Below are 26,377 nucleotides of genomic sequence, written 5' to 3'. Positions count from 1 at the left end.
TTTTATATTTGTTTTCAGAGTTTTTTTTTTTTTTTTTTGAACTTGAGGTCTCTTCATTCAGCGTTATGAAATTCCTGTTGACTTTTTCTTGTATGAAGTTGCCTTTCTTCCCTCTCCCTCCTTTCTTCTCTTTCTCCCTTAAATCTTGCCTTTCTTTGGGTCCCTCTCCCTGTCGGCAACCCTCCTCCCAGCACGCTGGTCAGCTCCTCTCCCAGCTTGCTGGTTTAGCCCCGCCCACGCGGAGCCCAAGTCACGAGGCTGCGGGCGGGGCGCAGCCAAGGGGGCGGGGGCTCCACAGCGCGCATGGGCGGAGCGGGGAGCGGGCCGCCCCAGCTATATCTGCGCCTGCGCGGTGTCGCTGCGGGGCCAGTCGGGACGGAGGAGACAAGATGGCGCTGCGGGCGATGCGGGGGATCGTGAACGGGGCCGCGCCTGAGCTACCAGTACCCACCAGCGGGCCCCTGGCCGGGTCTCGAGAGCAGGCGCTGGCAGTTAGCCGGAACTACCTCTCCCAGCCTCGTCTCAGTAAGTATCAGAAAGCAAGACGAATCCTGTCTGCTCTTAGCCCCTTGCTCCCACTCACCTGCTTAACCAGAGGGGTGGGTGGGGTGGGGAGGGTTGTTTTCCGATCTCGCGCCCCTCTACCCCGACCTCCGCGTCTCTCTCTAGAAGGAGATTTTCAGTGACTCTTAATTTCCATGCCAGCGGTGGACTAAGGGGAAGAGCACCATCGGGAACTTCTTCCTGGGTTGGTGGGCTCCGGTCTGTTGCCTACCCTGTGCAGCTTCCCGAGGCTGGAGCCTGCTTAGGCGCTTGCTTCCTGTCCTGGAGGCAAGGCCGCTCCTTGCAGCTCTCCTCCTGATCTTCTGCTGGCCTCTTTTGGATCTGCAAGGGTCAAGGGAACGCCCCTCCTCATCCCTTTGCCTCGGGTGTGGACCTCAGGGCAGGTTCTGAGGTCCTGCCGAGGGAGACGGTGTAGTGTCATCGCTGACGTGGTCAGGCTTTTCTCGGATGGAGGTCAGTCCCACAGGCAGAGGGAGATGTTGTTCGGTGAAGAGGCAGCCCCGCAGGAGGACATCTAAATACCAGCGAAAGCCAGAGCTGAAAAGTACCCCGCAGGTCATCCTAGTCTAAGCCTCTCATTTTACAGTGAGAAGCCTAAGGTTCTGAGAGAGACAGGGCTTGCCAGGCTTTAGACACCTAATTACTGACAAAGCAGGAAAATTCCAGATGTCTTCATTCCTGCTGGACCTTTTTCCTTACCATTAACTTGAGTGCAAGATTGTCTTAAGGAAGACAAGCAGTTTTGCCTGTGTATGTAGAATATATGCAAAACATATGCAGAGGCATGTTTAAAATGTTATTGTGAAAAAATCCTGATAACCAGGCTTAAATGGACTGCTCAGCCGTTCCAACAGAAACTAATCATTAAGATTGTGTATCATCAGACCTTCTTTAGGCATTGGGGATGAGCCCTGAAAGTAGACTCTTTACAATTTAGGAAAGCACCTGATGTTTCCCAACACTAGTTAATTGCCAGAGTGCCTATTTGTGGGTGGCTCTTGGGTTAAAAAGAATTTCAGATGAAGGGTTTCAGTCTGGGCGCTCTCCTCCTGACTAATCCCATCCTGATCAGTCACTGGGTCATGTGACAGCACTGCAGTGTGAAGAAGGAGGAAAGACTTGATCATAGGTTTGCTGAGATGTGCTTTTTTTTTCTTTTTTGGGATATAGTTGATCTACAACGTTGTGTTAGTTTCAGGTGTACCGCAAAATGATTCAGTTATATGTATGTATATATGTGTGTGTGTGTGTTTCCCTTTTTAGATTTTTCCCATTATACTGTTATTAAATTAATTTATAATTATAAAATCATAAAGGTTATTACAAGATATTGAGTATAGTTCCCTGTGCTGTACCGTATGTCCTATTGGCTAATAGTATATAAATTGTAATTCCAAACTTCTAATTTTTTCCCCCACCATGTGCTTTTTATAATGGCAATTATTTGCATTAGAGAATACCAGTTGGGAGTTTGTGTGAGCTGAAGTAAATATTTCAAGAAATTGACAGAAGTTGCATTCATAAGAATACATTTGTGCCTAACAATTACAGATACTCTCAGTAATTGCATTTGTATGCTTTGATGTTCTTTGGGTGGAACAGATAAGACATTAGTGGTGCTTCTAGGAAAAGATTAGAAGAGGTAGTAGTCATTTTTCCATATAATTATTCACTCAGTCTCAATTCAGAGTATCAACTGAAACGTAGTTGAAAGAGTACTCCATGAGTAAGGTTGTGAGCTCTTAAGGGAGGTATGATTTCTGGACAGTCTGTGTGTGCTTAGTAGTGGCTGAAGAACTTCAGGAGATGAGATTCCCCCTGATAAGATGCAGGATTGCAACACAATGCTTAAAACTGAAACTTTGTGGTTCAGGAATCCTTTTTGTATCCTCAGTGCCTATTCCAGTGCTCACACATAAAAGGCATTCTGTTTTGTAATTGTTGTGTAGCTTGTATTTAAACCCCTTATTCTAATAGTTTAGTGTTTGAATCCTTAATGTGGATGGAACAGGAGTAGGGAGTTGGTGTACTTGGTTGGAGTTTTCCTTCTATGTCTGGATTATTCTAAAAAGCACAAATGATACCATACGTATGCTAACAGCTAACAGCATTTGTCATTTTTTTCTTACATTGCTACATTCTTGATTCTGGTTAACACTTTAATCACTTCTGAATAAATATTGATTAACCTTGTCACTTTTCTAATTAAAGATGTTACCATCCTAAGTGAAAAGTTATAGTTAATGTGTGTTTTTTGAATAAAGGAGTGGAATATTGGCAGTTCCACTGTACAAATAGGATGCTGGTTGAAAAATTGGGGGATTATGGGGCTGTTAACAAGGTCTGGAAAATGAGATCTGCAGACTTGAAATAATCTTGAGCACATTGGTTAAATTTCTAGTCACAAGGAAATAAAACTTGATTTTCTTTTATACTTTGAGCAAGATTCAGTAATACACTTAGAGCTTTTGGATGTTAAACATTTTGATTTAATCTCCTGTTTCTTGAGATCCTAGGTCCGCCTGTCTTGCAGTTCTTATGTCATAAAGTAAACCTAACCTCAGTGAAAAGTCCAGTAAAGGAATCATTGGCCTGGCCTTTTTCTAGAACCTCTCTCTCCTTGCCCCCTGCAAGGTGTGGGTCTCTACTTTTCTTGCACAATAGATGATGGTTGTTCTGGTTTTGTTTGGCTGGTAAGGAAGAGGCTGAAGGACTAGATCCCATATTGTGCAATGGTTGTTGAATTTTCTCTTTGAAAGTTTCACAATCATTAAGAATGTTAGATCTGTTGAACAGTCTTGTATCCTGTAGGAGGAAGAGGATGTCATCTGACCAAGTATGTGCTTCTTAAAACCTTTGTAGATTTGGGGTTTAAGATGTTGTTGTCTAAATATTTATCACCTCCCTAAATACTCAGGATCAAAGATGTAACCATGTCTGCTTTGTTGTCAAAAGTTCTAATCATTTCTTGCAGACCGAAGTTCTTGTTTGTTTGGAATTTTCAAGAGAAGAGTGGTCATTATAATTGTCAAACACAGGCATATTTATGTAATTTGTGAATGGATTTTGATATTTTGAAGAAAGCTTAGTGTCTTTGGCAGCTTTACTCTAAACAGTTGTCTTTGCTTTGGGCTGTTAATAGTAATGGTGAGGTGTGTGTGCGTGCTTAGTCGCTTCAGTTGTGTCTGACTCTTTGCCACCCTATGGAGTATAGCCCACCAGGCTTCTCTGTACATTGGGGTTCTCCAGGCAAGAATACTGGAGTGAGTTGCCAGGGAATCTTCTGACCCAGGAATCTAACCTGCATCTCTTATGTTTTCTGCATTGGCAGGTGCATTCTTTACCACTAGTGCCACCTGGGAACCCCAATAATGATGCGGAAAGCTGGGCAAATGTTGTTGAGAGATAAAAGGTGGTGTTTGATGTTGTTTTCTCTGCTTGTCTTCCCCGCCCTCCCCCCACCACCGTTTTTTTATTATGGAAAGGAGCTATAGTTTATATATAAACTGTCTTCTCCCCGTTTGTAGTCTAATGCTAGGAACTGTGTTATCTCCATATTTTTAAATTATACTGGAGACTAAGGGTTATAGAGTACAAACTTAGAATTAGGAGAAGGGGGCACAAACAAACAAAAGTAATTTTAGCCCTCGCTCTTTGATTTAGTAACAGGTCTCTCAGAGATGTAGTTCAAGTGTGGAATGTGTATGTCAGCCTTGCCTGCCTCCCAGTGTGTTGTTGTGAACTGAAACAAGGTAGCTTATCTGAAGATGTTCTGCAAGGGTGGAGCAGTTTGTTTTGGTAATATATTCTGTTTAGTTTGGATTATGCCATGTATTAGTTTATTTTGTATCCAACTTTAATTTAAATCAAGCATGTTGCTTAAACTCTGCTTTTTATCTGAAGTGGTCTTCTGGTGCTTACCAGTGAGAGAAAACTGCTGAAGCATCTCCATCAGTTTCTCCCTTTTCTGTTTTAACTTTTCTAATGCCTGCACTCCATTGGAGAAAGATTATTTTTCAGTAATGACAAAAGAGTGTCGCAGATCACAGAAAAGGACCGGTTCAGTTTTAGAATCTGAGCTGTAGCACGGAGTTAAAGAAAAAGTGACTGGAGGTGGACTGTATACGTTCAGATCCTTAGGGAAGTTACTTAATTTCTGGGGGGAAAAAACACTTGGAATAATAGTCATTAGCTCATAGACCTGTTATGGAGATTAAAAAAGAATTCCTGTCGAGTACTTATTAAATATTATTGGTGGTTTTGGTATTAATCAATTTGAATGGTTCTTGGCTTTTTTGAAGGCTGCGTACATTGTTTTAAATTTTGAGACTGTGATGAAGTAGAATCTTGTCTTCTATAATAGCAATCAACTTGATTCACTCTTTCCAGGAAAAGCAATCATTAGTGGTTTTTTTCTTGGTCATACTTTTGTCTTGTGACTGGCAAAACTTCATAGTTTTGAATGAGCTTGAAATTAAACATGAGATTCTAAAGGATCATTGTTGAAGAGGTTAAAAATTCAAAGAAGTTGCAAATTTTTTCCAGAAAGTAAAGAGAATTTCAGAACCTGAAGCGTTTTACTGATTTACAGTCAGCAGTTGCCTATAAATCTCAAAACTGAATTCCCCTACCCTCACTGGCCCACTCTCTCCTCCTGTTCCCAACTGTTAAGGTTTTTGAAAAGGTCAGTGTTTTAAAAGCCAGGTGCTAAGAAAATGTGTTTCTAATGTAGTTCACTTTGCACATCCTCATAGCAATTCTAGAAAATCATTGAAAATCAATATTTGGAATCTTAAAATGAGAACAACGAGGGAAAGAATCTAAAAAGAGTAAATTGTGTGTGTGTGTGTGTGTGTGTATAACTGATTCACTTTGCAGAACATCTGAAACTAACACAACATTGTAAATCAACTATATGCCAATAAAATTTTTTTCAAAATTATATACACAAAAGTATTCTTAAAAAATGAGAAAAATCAGGGAATTCCCTAATGGTCCAGTGGTTAGGACTCTGCACTTTTAGCTTCCTGGCCTGGGTTCAGTCCCCAATCAGGGAACTACGGTCCCTCACACCAGGTGATACTGCCAAAAATAAAATAAGACAAGGAAGAAATTGTTTCAGGGGTAGGAATTATTTTTAAAACAGTAGGGAGGATGAATCAGTAGTATGTTAACTGTTTTTCAGGTTGGTGGCAGTCAGTTATAACGTGTAGTATTCTCTACCTGGTCTGTAGCTGTAACTGTGATGTACAGGCAAAGCGAGGGAGGAGGGAGGAGGGTTCAGGATGGGGAACATGTGTATACCTGTGGCGGATTCATGTTGATATATGGCAAAACCAATACAATATTGTAAAGTTAAAAAAAAAAAAAAAAGAACCTATGAAAACAAATAATGCATTGAAAGCGCTTTTGTATTTTTATTCTTGTATAAAGTTATTTGCTGGCTATTGTTGGCCTCTAGTTCAGTCTGTTATTTAAAATCTAATATATGAATTATTTGGCTTGAATTCATGTTTGGGGCCACGTTGTTATCTGTATGGATGTACAGCCTTGAATGTGAATAATTATTGTAAACTATATTTTACAACTTTTTTTCTGACTATTACATTTTCTATTTGGTCGATTTAATCATATCATAATTTAATGAATCTGTTTATTCTTTTTCTTTCCTCCAAATATCTGTGCTTTAGATACAGTCACCAGGATGAATTTCCACGTATGCTCGGTAGTCTTGTAATAAAAAAGTGTTTAAAAAAAAAAAAAAAGAGTCCAGAGGATTACCATAAAAGTAGTAGAAAATATAACAATTGAGATCTTTCTAATAATCTCGAATTGCTTGCTTGCTTGGGTGTGCAGTCATATCCTACCTACTCTTCGCGACCCCATGAATTGTAGCCCACCAGCCTCCTCTGTCCATGGGATTTCCCAGGCAAGAATACTGGAGTGGATTGCTGTTTCCTCCTCCAGGGGATCTTCCTGACACAAGGATCGAACCCACATCTCCTGTGTGTCTTACATTGCAGGTGTATTCCTGACCACTTGAGCCATTTGGGAAAATCTTGGAGGCATAATTAACTTGTTTACGTGGACATCCGTTCAGGTTGTGACTTCCTTTTTATCGAAGGTTGAAGAAAAAAAGAGTACGTAGGGACTTCTGTTCGGAGAAGGCAGTGGCACCCCACTCCAGGACTCTTGCCTGGAAAATCCCATGGATGGAGGAGCCTGGTAGGCTGTAGCCCATGGGATCACTAAGACATGACCGAGCGACTTCACTTTCACTTTTCACTTTCATGCATTGGAGAAGGAAATGGCAACCCACTCCAGTGTTCTTGCCTGGAGAATCCCAGGGATGGGGGAGCCTGGTGGGCTGCCGTCTATGGGGTCGCACAGAGACGGACACGACTGAAGTGACTTAGCAGCAGCAGCAGGGACCTCTGTTGATTTTACAGTTATAAATGTATTCAAGCAAATATTTGGTGTCAAGAGGTAAATGTCCTCAGAATGAAAACAAGTGTCCTGATAGTGCTTGCCTGTTCTCTCTCTCTGTTTGTACCAGAGCACTGCTTCCTGGCTAAAGAAATTGTGTCTTTAAATTCTGAAGCTCCTTGAGTGATCAGACTGCTTGTTTAAATGGTTTCCTTATTCTTGGGCATTTACATTCATGCAGAAATTTCTGTGTAAGACCTCATAAGAAATCACGCAAGTGAAAATTTCCCAACTAATTAACAGCTTCTTATAAATTATTTCATTTGTTTTTTCAGCTTTTCTGATTATGAAATTTAGTTAATTCTGACATTGTTGGATTTGCTCTCCTGAGTTCTGATTTATACATGATTACTATTAATTACACTTGGCAGGTATGGAGCTGTGTTGTGGTTCACCGATGGCTACATCTTTTCTAAAATGAGGGATTTGGGTAGCTTGATGCTATGCATAATTTGCAGTAGAAAATGTAAGCTTCTACAATGACAGTAACATTTGACTTTTTTTTTATAGGATACTTGTATGTTCTCTGGCCTTTTATCCCCCTTCATAAGCTCTTTTTTCACAGTTTTTATGGTACCATTTAATGATGGTTTTTTATCTTAACAGACTACTTTTTCTCAGATTTCTTTCATGAGTTTTGTCACTTTTGCTTAAAAGGGGTTCCCTTCCTGTTTTCTTCTACTTTGCTAAGTGCCACCTTTTCTATAAAACCATTTTTCTTCTAAATAAGAACAGCTGCACTGTCTTCCCCATGCTCCACAGATCTCTGAACACCTCTGTTAGAACCCTTAACTCCCCTCCTCCTTATAAAATTGTGGACTCTTAGAAACTCTCTCTCTTTGCCTTTGTTTTTGTAGCCTGGGTCCTTGAAGCAGTGTCATTTATAGTAAGAATTCAACATGGTTTGAGGTTTGCCTGGTGGCTCAGACGGTAAAGCGTCTGCCTACAATGCGGGAGACGCGGGCTTGATCCCTGGGTCGGGAAGATCCTCTAGAAAAGGAAATGGCAACCCACTCCAGTACTCTTGCCTGGAAAACCCCATGGACGGAGGAGCCTGGTAGGCTACAGTCCATGGGGTCACAAAGAGTCGGACACGACTGAGCGACTTCACTTTCACTTTCACTTTCAACATGGCTTGGGTTGAATGAAGGGGAATTATGAAAAGTTGTACAGATAGGGGCATATTTATGAATTCAGTGAAAACTTTCATACTGTTTGAGTTGCTCCATTTAATAATGGATGTGACAAAGTAGAGGATTTTTGGTAATACCAGAGAGGTAATAGAGACTGTGTCCTGTTTGACTGGCACTGACTGTTTCTGTTTCTTTCCAGCGTACAAGACAGTATCAGGAGTTAATGGTCCACTAGTGATCTTAGACCATGTTAAGGTAATGCCACTGTCCTCATCACCTAACCATTTATGCAGTTAAAAGCATAGTACTCAAAACTGTAGTTTTTTGTAATTAAAAATGACAAATTTTAAGCCATTCCTTGGTCTGAATGTCATTGCTACATAGGAGATAAGAATTTTAGAGCAGAAGTCAGAAGATAGGATTCTAGTACTGGATCTGTTGTGGATTCTGCTTGTGGCCTTGAGTCCCTTATCTGCAAAATTTTTAATTTGTTTAAAAAATTAAATTTTAATACAATTATTTTACTTAATTAAAATTAAATTTTAATGAATTTTAACATTTTAATTTAAAAATGTAGTTCTACCTCCTAGGTTTATTAGGGAAATAACTGTAATATTTGTAAGTGTGTTTTATGACTTGTAGGATATTAGATATACAGTATTTTACGGCTCTTGTCACAGTATTATAACTACTTATTACATATTTGTTTTCTTTTCTCTACTAAATTTTAAGGTCTTTAAGTGAATAAACAATGAACTTTATCTTTGAGGACCTGACACTGGTGTTCAAGTAATGAATAAACGACAGGTTATCTCAACAGCGGCTAAAACCATAAAGTGAAGAATAGCTTTTACCTATTCAGTTTGTTGAAAGACTCTTTTGTTACATTTTTTTTTTTAGCCACACCTATATAATAAGAATTATCTTAGAAAAAGAGGCATGTAATACAGTTTATAATTGAGTACCTTGCGTGAAGCCTCCTGAGTTCTGTGATTAAAATATCTTCAGAGGAAGTAATTTGTGTAATATGCCCAGTAATTCTGCTTTGGTTGTTGTTGAGAGTGGATTGGGGAAAAGGTACCCATTTATTAGTTGGTTGAGAGAAGTAATGACGAAAGTACGTTTGGCATGTGGCCCTTCTAGATGCAGAAAGTAATCAAAAGACATTTCCTAAAAGAGTGCAAAGTGCATTGTCTGTTCAGCTTTATTTAAGTTAATATTTTTATGCATGACAGGGTACCTATACAAATCAGATTAAGCATGTAGCTTACTCCTGGCCATAGCTAGTATGCAATTTGATTCAGAACTTCAGTATGTAGCACTGAAGTTGTACATGTATGCAGATGTCCATTAATGTTTTGTGAAAGGATGGAGCATACACTTTTCTTTTTTGAGAAAGTATTTGGAACATTATTTGTTTTAAATACTTTGTTTTATTTAAATATTTTTAAATATTTTTATTTAAAATTTTTTAAATAAAAATTTTTAAATATTTTGTTTTAAATATTTGTTTTAAATACTTATCTTTGTCCTTTATTCTTTTTTATATACTTCTTCTTAGATAAAATTGGGGGCTTATATTTTAGAAATATGAAGCATAAACATACTTTCAAACAGTCTAAAAATACTCATGTTTCAAGTATATTAAATGTTGAACTCAGCACCAAAAATATACAGTACAAATATGTAAATGTCTAATTGGTAAGGACTGTGAAGGGTAAGTACAAGATACTATGAGAGTCAGTAATGGGAAGGACTTCAAAAACATCTTGGAGGAAGTAATTTTAAGAAAGCTGAGAAAGTTTTATTGAATGTTCGGGGTATAACTCCAACTGAGGAAAAACTGGTAAATAAAGCTTATGTAGTTGTAATAATTTATATGCCATAATGCATATACTAGGATCAAGGAATATATAATTTTATACAAATTGTATCAGAATAGATGATGGAGACTGCTATATTTAACTCATTTTCTGAAGGTAGCACATCTTTCATTCCCAAACGAGAGAAAAGATAGTATCAGAAAAGAAATAGTAAAGTTATTCTCACTCACAGGCACAGATTCCAAACTGTGAGCATAAGTAATTTTATCCAGTATATTTTTGGTATTTACTGAAAAAAGCATAAGCTTTCTCTAGCTTAATCTATGAATGACCTGAATTATACTGACATTTTCTAATATCAAATCATCTTTGTATTACTAGGATAAATTCTACTTTGTCATAATTCTGTTGACTTTTTAAAACATGCTCTTGCTAATATCCAATATGTGGATATTAGCAAGAGCATGTTTTAGTGGATATTAGCAAGAACATGTTTTAAAAAGTCAACAGAATTATGACAAAGTCGAATTTATCCTAGTAATACAAAGATGATTTGATATTAGAAAATGTCAGTATAATTCAGGTCATTCATAGATTAAGCTAGAGAAAGCTTATGCTTTTTTCAGTAAATACCAAAAATATATCTGATAAAATTACTTGCTTCTTTACAAAAAAAAAAAGAAGAAAAAGAAGGTGGTTTTAGAAGTAAGGGATAGAACAAACTTTCAAAATCTCTTAAAGGCTATCCACCATAACCTACCACAAACAGCATCCTTAAGGGGAGACTCTGGGAACATTCCCATTTAAGTCAGGAACAAGATGAGGGGGCCCATTGTCACCACCACTCTCCATCTTTGTTTATCCTTTTGCTTGAACCCTGATCAGTGTTGCGGGAAAAAGAAATTAGGGGATATAGGGATTAAAAAGGAAAAGGCACAACTATCATCATTTCTTGGTACTATGATTAAACGGAAAACACAAGTCATTCAGTGGACAGACTGTTAAAAACAGTGGTGGTAAACAGTGTTGCTGGGTACAGATCAGTCTGTAGAAATCATTAGTGTTTTGTATGCCAGGAGTAACTACTGGAATAACTAGTAACTTTTTACAGAAAACTGTGAAACTTTGTTGAAAGACATAAAAGAAGACTTCAAATAAGAGGAGATTCCATACCCATGAATGAAAAGACTCAGAATTCTCCCCAGGTGACAAAATCAGTTAGAAGCAGATAATAAAGATTTGGTGCAGGAGTGAGCAGGCATTTCAGTGGAACAAAATTAAGATTCTTAAAACCAGCTCTTCTCACACCTGAGAATTTGACTTGATAAATGATAAAGGCTACATTACAAGTCACTGGGGGCTATTTGTGTTACTCAGTACATAAGAGTTGGGGCATTTGGCTTCCTGTATAGAAAAGAAAAATGAGAAAAATACAGTTACTTACCAGAAATAAATCCAAATGGATTAAAGACCTAAACATGAAAAATCTATCAGAAGACAATATGGAAGACCATTTTTATTTGTGATTTTAGATTGGAAGGTTTTCCTACAAAAAAGAGGCAAATCATAAAGGCAAATAAGTCATTTTATTGCAAAAACTTCTGTATGATTAAGATTACCATAAATAAAATTTAAAAAACAGACTGGGAGCAGATACTTGGAAAAGGATTAATATTCAGAATCTATGAGACTTATCTAAAAGTAAATTAGAATAAGCAGATTCAGTTGAAAAGTAAAGAAAATATGTTAATAAGCCAGTTACAGGAAGTGAAGTCAGAATTGTCAGTGAATATGAAAAGATGCTTAGTAGAATCAGAAAAATGCAAATTGAAAGATACTATTCTTTATTTTATCAAAATGGTAAAAATTAAAGTTTGATGATATAAGATTGGCAAAGATGTAGGGAAAAGATACTTTTCTATGCTACTAGGAAATTGTAAAGATTACTGCTTTGCAGAGTAATTTCGCAGAAAAATGGACACAACCTGTAACCTGCCACTAGGTAACTAAATACCGTAGGGAAACTTAGACCCACTTGCACGAGACGCCACATGTGAGGATGTCCATTGCAGTATGTTTGCCCTAGTATAAATATGGGACAGCCTTGAGCACCAGTGATAGAAGAGCAGCTGGATGAAATGTGATGCCAACTTGACTTTATCTTAAATATTACCATGACGGACCCAAAATATTCAGGCAAGTGGGAAAACCAAATTGCAAGATGGTATGTTTAGTATGTTCCCTTTTAGGCAAATGAAACATTAACGGTACATTTTTGGAAACATGCAATTTAAAATATTAAAATGGACTAGAGGAATACACTTCTGGTTAGGAGAAGTGTATATTGAGGGGGGTATATTAGCATTATTTATAATGAGTAATTATTTTGTTGTTTAGTTGCATTTTATTCCTGTTCTCCAACAGCACAAGATGATTAGTGATTAAACAGCCCAGAAGCAAGCATCATTGCTGAGTAGAGGGAACATAGTTGTTAGTTTTATCATCTTTCTATAGTCTGAAAACTTAAAAATATACATGAAAGAAAAAAGAATTAACTGCTGTGTTTCCATAGAATCAAGATTCTTCTTTCTGTGCCTTTTGCTGTGTTTGCCAGAATGTGTGCCAGCAGTGAGTGTTTTAAGGACTTAAACTACCTGCGGATATTCTAACCTCTTGGTGTATACCTGCATGTATAGGGGCCGTGTAGGGATTGCACAAGCATGTGTGCTGTGATAGAGCCTAGAGAGCATTTGGGCTTCTAGAACATTGGTTTACTGAGCCTTTGTTTTTTTACTATTTAGTTTCCCAGATATGCTGAGATTGTGCACTTAACACTACCTGACGGGACGAAGCGGAGTGGGCAAGTTCTAGAAGTTAGTGGTTCCAAAGCTGTGGTTCAGGTAAGCATTACTTGAAAAATCTGGCCAGTTGAACATTTTTCTAATCACAAAAAAGCATAAGAAACACCAGTAGTGTTTTCTGGTGATTATCACATAAGTATACAGATCTTCCTTGACTTACTTGTGGGGTGACAGCTTGATAAACCTGTCAGTAAGTTGAAAATACCATTTAAGTTGAAAATGCATTTAGTACCAGAACCTACTGAACATCACAGCTTAGCTTAACTTCCATTAAAGGTGCTCAGAACACTTAGATTAGCATGCAGTTGCATAAGACCATCTAGTGCAAAGCCTATTTTATAATAAAATGGTACATATCTAATGCATTTCTACCACATGACCCCTCTGTTTCTTTAGAGATTGGTTACTGACTGTAAGGGAAGAAAATGAATTTTTCTTGTTTTCTTGCCAAATGTCTGCCACCTATGTGCATTCTAGCCCAATAGCTCCACTGGTAAAATGGCTTTTTTTTTTTTTTGATTGGTAAAATGAAGCAGATAATCACATAGAAAGACAGAGACAAAAAAACAGAATTCACAGCTTGTGGGTTGAAACCAAAACAAGATCTGAGTCTGTGTCTGTAAATTGTCTCTGATAAGTCTAGTTTTTAATGTTACTGACTATAGAAAGTGGCAGTTTTCTAGAATAACATATTGCCCTAAAAAGTAATATGGGTGGCATCACTGACTCAATAGACATGAGTTTGAGCAAGCTCTAGGAGATGGCGAAGGACAGAGAAGCCTGGCGTGCTGCAGTCCATGGGATTGCAGAGACAGACACAACTAAGCGACTGAACAACAACTAAAAAGTAATCTAAAGTAGAGGTCAACAGAATTTTTGTAAGGGGCCAGATAGTGGATGTTTTTAGGCTTTGTGAGGTTTTATCTAAGGTCTCCTCTGTTGCATGGTCTTTACACTTTCTTTCCCTTTTTTTTTTTTTTTTTTAAGAAAACCACCCTTTAAAACTGTAAAAACAAACAAACAAACAAACACACACACACACACATTCTTAGCTTGCTTAATAGGTTTGGCCTGCAGGCATGACCCTGGTTAAGAGGTGGAGGTTTGGTTCATCACCTACCATGAACACTTCTTTGTTAGTGATATTAAAAGTAGTATATACATTTATGTATTTTACTTTATAAGGGCCATTTAAGAGGCAAATAAATTTTAAGCACTTATGATCAAATTTCTTTTACTCTTCTGTTTTCTTTCTTGATAGGTATTTGAAGGGACTTCAGGTATAGATGCCAAGAAAACGTCCTGTGAGTTTACCGGGGATATTCTCCGAACGCCAGTGTCTGAGGATATGCTTGGTAAACAAATACTGTTATTCATTCTGAGCAGAGATCTGTTTACTTTTTAACATACTTCCATGTAGTTTTTTTAAGTGAATGTTTAAAAACACAGTTAAAAAAGTGAATATTTGAGTCATTGTATTCTCTGTACTGCCTTGTCATTGTTTAACAGGTCGGGTATTCAATGGATCAGGAAAACCCATTGACAGAGGTCCTGTTGTCCTGGCTGAAGACTTCCTTGACATCATGGGTAGGGACAGAAAATGGATTTTGTGTTTAGAGGAAATAACATCTGTCTTATACCTTTGTCAGAGAAAGGATGATTTTTATGATACTTAAGTAGATAACCAACATGCTTCATATTTAATTAGTTATTTTGTTAATTATTTAGTAATTTTATTTTTCCCAGAGCTTATCTTAATTTTTTATGTCAAATACTACAAGATATTGTAAAATATTACTATATATTACTATAATATTACAATGTATCTGAAATATAAGTAGTAGAGCCATAATGGCTTTGAAATTAGGATTTCTCTCTTGCTACACTATATAATTTATTAATCTACAAAATATTAATGGAAAAAAGTTTCAGATTTCAAAAATAACTCATTTTTTGAGTAGAAATAAATGCTTTATATGACTGTAGTCTTAAAATATATATGTATCAACGTTCTCTTTTGGAAATGCATTAGGCCAGCCAATCAACCCTCAATGTCGAATCTATCCAGAGGAGATGATTCAGACTGGCATTTCGGCCATAGATGGCATGAACAGTATTGCTCGGGGGCAGAAGATTCCTATCTTCTCTGCTGCTGGCTTACCGCACAATGAGGTGAGAACTAGAATTTATTTGATGTGAAATTTAAGAAGAAAGGATCTCCAAATGTTTCACTGTTAGTGAGAAACCAACTAAAGGATTTTCAAGGTAAATACTCAGTGTTACTGTTTATATCATCCAGTTCCATTGACTTTCTTATCCATGTGTATCTGACTTCTTCCTTACTCTTAGGAATCTTTGCAAAAATTGCAGAATAATTTTGTTAGGGAAAGACCTTTAAGACATCCCAATTTCATTTGTGATTTAATTCCCAAAAGTGTAGGATAAAGGTTATTTTGTTATAGAAAATATTATTTTAGCTTTCAACCCTGTCCTTTTATACTCCCCATCAGATTGCAGCTCAAATCTGTCGCCAGGCTGGTTTGGTAAAAAAGTCCAAAGATGTAGTGGACTACAGTGAGGAAAATTTTGCGATTGTATTTGCTGCTATGGGTGTAAGTATAATCTTTTCCTATTTTAGAATGAAATGTAAAATTGCTTATGTTCTTAAAACAGTGTAGAAAAATACACATGTATCATTCAATTTATCTCTAGGTAGAGAAGTTTCAACTTGGTATTTTGGGCAAACCATGGATTAGTATTTAGCAGTTGACTGGAATATAAGAATATTTCTCTTTGTGCCCAAAGCTGACTGTTTACTCTCTTGGCTTTTGTGAATGTTTTGGGAGTACCTGAAGCTTTAGAAGAAGGAGCAGTGCATATCTATAGCTTGGCCTTCATTAGAAATAAATGCTGGGGGAAAAAAAGAAAAAGAAATACTGAGAATCTTACGTCTCTGAGCACTGATGAAGTCATTGCTATTTAGGTAAACATGGAAACTGCCCGGTTCTTCAAATCTGACTTTGAGGAAAATGGCTCAATGGACAATGTCTGCCTGTTTTTGAACTTGGCTAATGACCCAACGTAAGTAAACAAATATGCTGTTTCTCTCTGTTTACACAGGCTTCTGGTCAAAAATATTACCTTAGACTAGGGAGGTAAAACATAATGAAAGCTTCATGGGCCTAGGAATAAGATAACCATATGTAAATTCCAGCTCTGCTTTTTGCAGGTCACTTGGTTTTGGGCAAGTCATTTAGGCTCTGAAGCTCAATGTCTTCTTTTGTAAAATGTGATAAATAATACTTGTCTCACAGAGTTGTGCATATTAAATGAGATAATAAGTTACTTAGCACATGGCCATACTCAGTAAATGACTTTTTCCTCTTGCCTGTAAAATCTGGCCCCTGTTGTTTCCTCCTTTCTCCTTCTCACTCGCTTCCTTTCTTGCTAGATTTTGAGAACTATGTAGTTCTGAGAAATTATGGGGCATTTATAAAATAGTCAATTTAGCTGTGTAGCACTGAGTAAATACATAAAAGAACTCTGCCTTAAGACTTTTAAAGTAGTAATTGCTTCACCTTCCTCAGTTTGTGTAAAACTTTAAATGGGAGATTGTACTGTTATTTCCGGAATCATTTTATTTTGTTTTTGGCCTTTTTGTCTGCGTGACATAGTACTTAATGTTTCATTTCAGTATTGAGCGAATTATCACTCCTCGATTGGCTCTAACCACGGCCGAGTTCCTGGCCTATCAGTGTGAGAAACATGTATTGGTTATCCTAACAGACATGAGTTCTTATGCTGAAGCACTTCGAGAGGTAATTTTTCTCTTAATTACAGTAGGTTATCTTGTTGCTCTGCAAGTTTTCATTTTTTTTTAATCATTTTTTAAAATTAATTATTCATATGTTAGTGTAACACCTTAATCAGGAAAGAAAATACTATTTGTCAGCCTAGTTGAAATGATTGAAAATGAGATTTAAATTATTAGCCTGTTTATCATACTGTCACTGTCTCCATTGATTAAGACTGGATTCTCAGGACTTTTCCTGGTGGTCCAGTGGTTAAGAATCCACCTTCTAGTGCAGGGGTCATGTGTTTGATCCCAGGTGAGAGAACTAGGTTTCCACATGCCACGGAGCAGCTAAGCCCGTGTGCTGCAACTAAGATGTGACACAGCCAATGAATGAGTGATTAAATAAATACTAAAAAAGAAAAAGATTGGATTCTTAAAGAGAGTGAATCATGCAAGCTATTTAATCAGCTACTCTACCAGGAAGTTCTGTCTCTCTGGACAGTCCATTTTTAGCCCTTTCCAGGAATTTCATTTTCAGTGATGTAAATTTTTATTTATTTACATAAATAAAGACTATACTCTGGCAGAACCCTCTTCAGAACTTTTTTCCCTTCAGAAAACTCAGTATTTAGAAACAATATAAGATTCTAGCATCCAGAAGTGTGGGGTGTATTCTGATGCAAGTTAGGAAATTTTGAATGAGTTGCTCTTTTAAGTATGTAAAAAAGAGAAAAAGACTTCCGAAGAGACTTGCTATATAAATATCTAGCTTCTTAAAATTCCTTAAGATCTGTCACCATATCTCACTCTGCTTTGGTGCTTTTCCATTGAAGGACTTTTTTTCTCCCATCCATCCATCCATACTTACATAAAAGGCAGTGAAAATAAGTATTAGTGAAAATTTTTAAGAAAGACAATTTAAAAGCCCTTTAAAAAAAATTATTAGATTCAACAGACAGCTGTTCTGTCAAATAGACACTTAAGTTTTCTATATGTTTATCTTGCTTTCTACATGATCTCCTTTGATGTTCAGTTGCTAAGTCATGTATGACTGTGACCCCATGGACTGCAGCATGCCACATTGATAAAAACTGGTCTGCAGGCCACAGTTTGAGTAGCTCTGATGGAGCGTACTCTTGGAGGTGCCGAAGTAGCACTTAGCAGTTGGGCTTCATGCTTTAGGGTTCTTAGTGGTTGTAGATTAATATGTATACATAATATTCTAGTGTGCATGTCTCCGAGAGAAAGACCTTTTATTACTGTTCTTGTGCAGTGATCTAGGGAAATTATCTGGCCCTTGATTCCAGTTGTAAATTGGGGTTAATATTAACTTCTTCATTAGAGTTCTTGTGAGGATTAAATTAAATGATGTATGTAAAGTATATCTGGAGAAGGAAATGGCAACTCACTCCATTCTTGCCTGGGAAATCCCATGGACAGAGGAGCCTGGCAGGCTACAGTCCGTGGGTTTGCAGAATCAGATACGACTAAGCACACACACATAAAATGCATCAAATGATTTATGTATATATATATATATATTTTTTTTTTCCTTTTGATTTTTTTCAGAGTTAGTCTATGTAAATCTGCAGGATACATAAGATGAAATAAATCGTGTGAACTGAGAGTGTTCTCTTGGTTTTAAAATGGACTTCCTTTGATTTATAAAATTGCAAGCTGGATTTTCTTCTGGCAAGCTATTTAAAGATTCTTGTTATGGCAATAATGATTTTAACAAAAAGCTTCTGGTCCCCACTTGTCAACATTTCTGTTGTAGAATAATCTGAAATTTTGTTGCTAGATTTTTCTTAATGAGACAATACTTAAAATGAACAAGATGATATTTCTGACTTTGTAATTTGGTCTATTCAAACAAACGTGTTCTAACCAAGTGTTAGTTCTCATATTCTGGTATGTGATACTATTCTCCTTGACTCACTGTCAGGTTTCAGCAGCCAGGGAAGAGGTTCCTGGTCGACGAGGTTTCCCAGGTTACATGTATACAGATTTAGCCACAATATATGAACGTGCTGGTCGAGTGGAAGGTCGAAATGGCTCTATTACTCAAATTCCTATTCTCACCATGCCTAACGATGGTAAGTTTTGCGTCTTTGGATTATAGCAGGCCTGATCATTGTAAAGGGCTTTAATTTCAAGAGAGAATATCACTATCGTTTTGAGAGTATTCTCCAGGAGTTGAGTTTACCTATTGATTTGTTTCTAATAAAATTTTTTCATTTCAAAACTACCTATAATTATTCTTTAGTAGAAAAAATTTTCTTGTAATTTTAATTTTTATTAATTAGCTAGTATTTAGTGTCTGCTATTTGCAGTCCACTGGTCCAGATGTAAGGAAATTTTTTAAAACGTATGAGCTCTTCTTATTGTAAACTACTCATTCTACTTGGATGTTTTCTTTATATGTGTGCACCAGTAATTTAAGGTAGCTTAGGTGCCAGATAAAGAGCACAAGTAGCAAATGCCACAAGACTGGAGGTAGAATGACTGACAAGGCTTGTTAAAAATTACCACGTCTGTAAGCGCACAGTGCAGTGCCTGCCTGGGTGTCCGCCCAGCAGCTCCTGGGTGAGACTTTCAGCATTCCCCTTATGTTAGTGTCTTTTTGTCTTTATCTCAGTTTTTTTTTTAATACTTTTACAGAATATTTTCAGAAACAGTAAGAACTATAACTGAGCACTGTTTCAAGTGTTTTGTAAATATTGACTCATTTGATCTTCATGGTGACTTTGAGGTGTCTGCTCTGCTGTGAGGCACGGGGAGGTAAAGTGTCCCGAATAGGAAGTGGTGGCTTTAGAACCCAGGCAGTCTGAGTACTACCTCAGACGTGACGATGATTTGTTCCAAGGAAGTAGCTACAAGATTGCTCTCTGAACAGACTAGGGACACCTTGCTCTGTAGGGCCTGCTGGTGCTGCCTGTAGTGCTGCGTTACTTGTTTAGCCTGTTTGTATTTCCCATGTTGAAATGTTGGGTACCCATCTGGGATAACTTATGGAAGAGTGCTGTCTCAGTATACATCAGATGGTCAAATCTCTGCAAGCGAACTTTGTGTTTAAATGGAACGTTATTTATACTTGGGGGAGAGGCAGCACATCTAGGAGAAATAGTGCTTTTTATGAATGTAACTAATTTAACTTGGGTCAACACATATCTGTGCTGCAACCAAGTAAGTTAAACTGGCCATTGTGGTAACCTCTAACCATTTTGGCTGTTTAAATTCTAAACTTTATTAAAATCAGATAAAGTTTTGAAATAAAACATTTCAGTCACAGTAGCCACATTTCATGTGTTCAGTAGCCACATTTGACCAGTGGCTGCCATATTGCATAGCACAAATAAAGAATTTTTCCATCATCACAGAAAATTATTTTATATAGCACTGTTTTAAGTAGTACAGATCGACTTCCTGTGGTTTTGTTTATATGAGATGGACAGTAACTAACATCACATGTCTTCCTCTGGTAGATATCACTCACCCAATCCCTGACTTGACTGGATATATTACAGAGGGGCAGATCTATGTGGACAGACAGCTACACAACAGACAGGTATTGAACACTTGTGCAGTGCCATAAGCTTACACATCTATTCTTCAGTTATTCTTTAGTGTCTCTGACTTTGCTCTTAGGAATTATTTATTTAGAAAACACCAACTTGAATTGTTTTTAATATGACTATGAAACTGTCATTTCTGTAATACTAAAATCCTAGTGTGGAGAAGACTGCCAGAATTAAGAATTAAATTTCCACTTTCCTTATGCCTTAAAGTAGAGTCCATTGTCTCAAAGAACTCTTTTCGGGTCTTTATTCCAAAATGGCATGGTCCACCAGTTTTGTTACTAATATAAAAATAGATTTTTCAGATTATTTTCCTTTTTATTGTTATTTTTAATTGAGGTATAATTGACATAACATTTCATTAGTCACAGGTGTACAGTGTGATGGTTTGATATTTGTATTTGTTGCAAAATGATCACCACAGTAAGCCCAGTTAACATGTCACCTTACATAGTTAAAGTTTTTTTTCTTAAGATGAGAATTTTGGAGATCCAGTCTTCTAGCTACCTTTAAATACGCAGCACAGCGTTATTAGCTTACACAGCCACCATGCTGATCATTCCATCCATGTGACTTACTGACGTCACCACTTACCCTTTGATCTCCCTCACCCATTTTTCCCACCCCCATCCCTTGCCTCAGGCAGCCACCAGTTTGTTCTCTGTGAGCTCAACAATTTGTTTTTTAAGATCTCATGGATGTGAGATTATACATATTCTCCTTTTTTATACATTATACATATTTCTCTTTTATCTTTTTTTCTCTGACTTATTTCACTTAGCATAGTGCCCTCATGGTGCATCCATGTTGTCACAAGCAGCAAGATATCATTCTTTTTTATGCTGAGAAATCAAAAATGGAATCTTTTAATTATTCTTTAATAGATGCCAGCATCTAATAATGAGCTTTTTGATGAAATTGTTAAATCTTTTTATGTGTAATTTTATGAGAGTTCAGAACCATTTTGGATTTGATATTGCAGACAGCTTTTGAAATTTCAGTTTTTTTAATATAATCTTGTACTGTTTTGTAGATTTTACTTTTTGGATTTGATTTCGCAGAAGAAGTCTTAAGCTTTAAAATATTTCTTCCTTATCAGGAAAAGATATTAGGACTCATCTAGAAAGCAAAAGCAGCAGCTTTATCCAATTTAAATAATAATAATGAGCTTCACAATCCTTTACTACCAGTAAAGCTTGAATTTTGTACTTAAATATATTTTCTCCCTTCCCATTTTACCCAAGATTTATCCACCCATTAATGTGCTGCCCTCCTTGTCGCGGTTGATGAAGTCTGCTATTGGAGAAGGCATGACCAGAAAGGATCACGCCGATGTGTCTAACCAGCTGGTATGTGTGTGCTCTCCAGAATGAGTGCTTTCTTAGTTCATTCCTTCTGCTTTCTTAACACCTCTTGTCTTTTTTCCACATCACTTTTCTTCTCCCCCATTAAAGCAGGAGTGTAATATAGAATAGTGGAGTATCGGTGGAATTCATTAGAGCTTAGTAGTTTTCTCATAAGGATAAATAAATGCTCATGACAAAGATCAAAAATCACATGCCTAGGAGAAGGAAATGGCAAACCACTCCAGTATTATTGCCTGGGAAATCCTATGGACAGAGGAGCCTAGCAGGCTACAGCCCAAAGGGTCACAGAGAGTCGGACATGACTGAGTGACTAAGCACATAGCTACTTAGGTCTTAGAAGCTGGCCCTTTGGTGTGGCTCACTGCTTCTATCTGGCATGGGGCCCAGGGTCTCTCCCTGAGTTGCCAGTTGTCAGCAAAGAGGAGACCTTTCCCCTCTCCGCTCAGTTCGTCCACCTGACAGCTGTGTAAGGACTCATGTGTCCTGAGTGAGATAGGCCTTCCCACCTGCTCCTCAGGTCCTTGATCCCTCCCACCCCATCCCCTCTCCAGTCTCAGATGCGAATAAAGTTTAAAGACAAGGAAAAAAAAGAACCACATGCTTGAGACCTGCCTCCCATAGTGTATGAATTAGTTTTTAAGTAAAAAAATCAAGGCCTAAAGCCTTTAAGTTTTTATTAATAACCTTAATAGTAATTATACAGTATTTCTGAAAGAATATTCTACCTTATTTTTTGTTTAACATAGTAGGCAATCACCAGAACACTAAGGGGTACATATATATTCTGTGAAATCCTTGGTTTCTATAGCCCTGAGATTGTATAGCAAGCATAATTAAAGGAAAATGCATTTGACCTTAAAATAGGCATGATAAACCTACTAACATCATAAGTATTTTTTTGAATAGAATTTAGAGATGGATTTCTCTCATAGTGTAAGTTATATGAAAATGCTCTACAAAATGTAAGCTCATTGATACGTTGAGAGAGCATTTTTTTGTACATTGTTTGTAATGTTGATGTACTGTGTGCCTGAAGATTCCTTTCTGAGTGAGATTACTGTATAATAAAGTCTTTCTGACTTGCATATGAACTTTGTGAATTACATTTGGAAGTAGTATGAAATCCTGTGAAGATAGCTGTAGCAGTACACTTCTGTAGCCCAGATTATTCTTAATATTTATAAAACCTTATCTCTGCTTTTGTCTCTGTAGTATGCGTGCTATGCTATTGGTAAGGATGTACAAGCCATGAAAGCTGTTGTTGGAGAAGAAGCTCTTACCTCAGATGATCTTCTTTACTTGGAATTTCTGCAGAAGTTTGAGAGGAACTTTATTGCTCAGGGTAAGATGACTGTTTTCCCATGAATATAAACAGCATCCTAGGTAGTTTTGAGGACTTCTTTCCTAGTCTGAGAGAATTTACATTGGTCTCCATGCAGTTTTCCTTCTGATCGGAGAAGAGGTTCTTTCAGCCATTTGCCATGTCTTTCTTCTTAGCCCTCTGCCTTCAACTCCTTGATCCAGTTATTTGGCTCCTGTCTTACTCTTTCCCTTCTTACAACCAGCCTTCTGCTCTGCTGCCTCCCTTGTCCCTTCTTCTTAACCTCTCTGGAGTGCTCTTCTCTGGTTTTGGGGCTTTCAGACTTTTCCAGTCCATCTATCTTCATCTTCCTGATTTCCTATCTTCTTGCTTCTTAATTGTTAATGTTTCCAAAAGCTTAATTACCTCTTCTTTCTGTGCTTTTCTCCCTACACTGACTGACTTCCTGTTTATGAGCCTTTAGCCTCTTTCTGGGAGAAGGCAATGGCACCCCACTCCAGTACTCTTGCCTGGAAAATCCCACGGATGGAGGAGCCTGGTAGGCTGCAGTCCATGGGGTCGCTAAGAGTCGGGAACGACTGAGCGACTTCACTTTCACTTTTCACTTTCATGCATTGGAGAAGGAAATGGCAACCCACTCTAGTGTTCTTACCTGGAGAATCCCAGGGACGGGGGAGCCTAGCAGGCTGCCGTCTATGGGGTCGCACAGAGTCGGACACGACTGAAGCGACTTAGCAGCAGCAGCAGCAGCCTCTTTCTGAAGCTCTAATCCCACGTCTCTAACTGGGATAACTTTGTTTATGCCACTACCTTCTCAGACTTCTCATGGTGAGAAGCAGAGGATTTTCCCAACTGACCACCTGCCTAGCAACTAATTCCCTTTTCAATTTCTGTCTACCTCTCGCATGACCATTGTCCCAGTTAGCCCAGGCTCAGGAATTAGGGATTCTTAACCTTTTTCATTTATTTTCCATCATTAAATATTGGCTACTTTGCATTGTTCTCCTTTAAAACATCCTGTTCTGTTTTTTTTGTTGTTGTTGTTCCTAATGTAACTTAGGCCAGTGTTTCTCAAAATTGAACACACCTTTGAATCTACTGGGGAGCTTGTTGAAATGCAGATCTGATTCAGTAGATCTGGGTGGGGCCAGAGAGTCTGTTTTGACGTTTCTGGGTGATGTTGAAGTATACTGACCTCTGTCCTCTCTGAGTCGGAAGACCTAGTCTAGTCCTTCTCTCCTCGTCCGTGGCCTGTGTCTTCACCAGTCTCCCCAGCTCTCTATACCATTGCTGAAGTAAATTTACTGTTAACTATATTGAGTGTCCTTCTGTTAAAAAGTCTGTGGTGGTTTTAATCACATAGCATGTGCAGGGCTTTTGAGCTGTTTTGTTTGGTCTGCTAATGCTGATGAACTCTGTTTTTTACCTCATTGGTATTTATAAAAGATGTGTTTTTATTAACATTAAAAATCCCCCAAATATGATTGCTGGGTTTTCTTAAAAAAAAAATTATGTAGAACCTTACTTTAAAGGATAACAATTAATTCTGGTAGAAAAAAGGACCAAGAACTCTAACTCCTTAGCCAAAATATGAGATTCATTTGCAGGATAAGGATGACTTTGCTATTAAAAATAATAATGGCAATAACAACTTTGAAAACCACTGCCCTATTCAGGAGCGTAATTGGCATTTAGGCTTCTTATGTGTCTGTACTAGACTCTTTCAGGCTGGCCTCTTTTTTCTGAGGAACAGTTTTCTCATTACTCCCTGGATAAAACCCTGACTCTAGTTTCTGTATTCCTTGGAATCTATTTAGAGCCCACCCAGTTATCAGAAAAAGGCATGTGTGTGTGTACACACGCTCATGACTACCCGATGTTTCTCCCTGCCGCTTTCTCCCTTTTCACTTATTCTTATGTCTAAACCCTCATTTCTACATTCAGTCACATCCAGTCCAGGGGGACCTAGCTATTTGTGTCTCTTTTTTATACTTCATGCTCCCAGTGCTAGGCCCATAACAGAGTAAATTTTGAATAACTCTCTGGTAAGTTAACAGTAGTTGGCCTTTACTCATCTGATCTCAATTTTTTGTAAGGTCCTTATGAAAACCGCACTGTGTATGAGACTTTGGACATTGGCTGGCAACTGCTCCGAATCTTCCCCAAAGAAATGCTGAAGAGGATCCCTCAGAGCACCCTGAGCGAATTCTACCCTCGAGACTCTGCGAAGCATTAGCTGCTACTTCATCGCTGGCTCGATGCTCTTGTGAAGTACTGGTTCTATTTTCTTTATTCCTTTTGCACTCCCCCATCCCCACCTTTGTGTTGGAGTTTACTGTGTTACCCTGTAATTAAAAACAAAGACTAGGTAACATACTGTGCCAGTGTTGCAATGTTTTAAACTGCTAACAGACTTTAAAATATCCCCTGTTTAGAAAAACCTGGATCCTTCCAACGCTTTCTTCAAAGCAGCTGAGAGTTGGAGGTGGAGTTTTTCATCAATGTGTGTATTTGTACATAGTGGTGTACCTTACTGCCTAGTGTCCTCATTATTGGGGTCTCTTAGCCCTTGCCTCTCCACCCTGGCAATAGTATCACTATCTGAAGTTACAGTGCTTTGGTCTCCAAGCTAGGGACAAGAGAGGGGTCTGAAAGACACTTCTCAGAGCCAAGAGGCTTTCCTGAGCGCTGGTTTTAGATTTTGGTATGCCTCGGGGTCTGTGCCGCTGCTCTCAGCAGATGGTTTTTACTGCCCGCCTGCTCTTTCCTGTCTAATAGATAGACTAGAAAAGGAGTTTCCATTTCCTCTTTGGTACGGATTAGCTTCAACCTCCATGTCTTACTGCTCTTCCTCCCTATGAATAACACAGAATCATGCCACTTTTGCCCTGCTGGCATCGCTCTGAGCAGCAAGATGCCCTGTCCTAATGATCCTTACTGGGTTTCCATGCAGAAGAATCATCATTACAATAATAGAACTTTGCTTGGAAAGAGTTGGGATACAATTGTTTAAGAGTTAAAAAAAAAATCCTTTCTACACTTGGACATGCCAACAGTGGTTTTAAGTTTCTAGAATGTTGACCAGATTCTAGAAGGGCAAGTGGGAAAGAGAAAGCACTTCTGTTTATGGATTTTTTAATTTAATGTATGGATATTTTAAACTCTGTTAGATAGTAGCCTTTGGGAAATCCCCTATTGGGTCCTGCTTTTCAACCTCTTTGCCTTTTCAGGGTAGTCTTGTGGCACAAGTGACAGCATTAAAAGCTTTAGCCTTTTAATTCCTCCTCCTTCCTGCTGCGAGCCCTGAGCTGTCTTCTATGCACTTCTGACGTGTCTCCTGTTGGGTGTCTGTGTTCTTTGTTCCCTGGGTGCAATAGCAGCTTCTCCGTGCATTCCATCTTTCTTTCAAGTTGTGTAAAGTTCTTCAGTTTTTTCTCTGAAGGTGTAG

The 26,377-nt window shown here is 38.0% G+C and overlaps 1 protein-coding gene across 1 annotated transcript; it reads left to right on the top strand.

Annotated features, from left to right (window-relative positions):
- The first annotated feature begins 347 nt into the window (after positions 1 to 347).
- ATP6V1B2 (ATPase H+ transporting V1 subunit B2) lies at positions 348 to 26,151 on the top strand. Its single transcript, XM_005899927.3, has 14 exons — positions 348 to 525; positions 8,383 to 8,438; positions 12,808 to 12,906; positions 14,129 to 14,222; positions 14,377 to 14,454; positions 14,900 to 15,039; positions 15,378 to 15,479; positions 15,851 to 15,948; positions 16,562 to 16,685; positions 18,609 to 18,759; positions 20,149 to 20,231; positions 21,486 to 21,590; positions 22,821 to 22,950; positions 25,026 to 26,151. Exons 1-14 carry the CDS (start codon positions 390 to 392, stop codon positions 25,163 to 25,165), a joined length of 1,536 nt encoding a protein of 511 aa, XP_005899989.1. The 5' UTR covers positions 348 to 389; the 3' UTR covers positions 25,166 to 26,151.
- The last annotated feature ends 226 nt before the right edge of the window (positions 26,152 to 26,377 follow it).

The sequence above is a fragment of the Bos mutus genome, chromosome 8, assembly GCF_027580195.1.
Source record: "Bos mutus isolate GX-2022 chromosome 8, NWIPB_WYAK_1.1, whole genome shotgun sequence".
Taxonomy (NCBI): Eukaryota; Metazoa; Chordata; class Mammalia; order Artiodactyla; family Bovidae; genus Bos; species Bos mutus.
This window is presented reverse-complemented; position numbering and strand designations above follow the sequence as displayed.

Bases quoted from the DNA above. Each gene is read 5' to 3' on its own strand.
- ATP6V1B2 (XM_005899927.3), top strand. From the start codon at position 390: ATGGCGCTGCGGGCGATGCGGGGGATCGTGAACGGGGCCGCGCCTGAG. The intron at 16,686-18,608 runs GTAATTTTTCTC...ACTCACTGTCAG, and splicing joins ATGCTGAAGCACTTCGAGAG to GTTTCAGCAGCCAGGGAAGA. The intron at 18,760-20,148 runs GTAAGTTTTGCG...TTCCTCTGGTAG, and splicing joins TCTCACCATGCCTAACGATG to ATATCACTCACCCAATCCCT.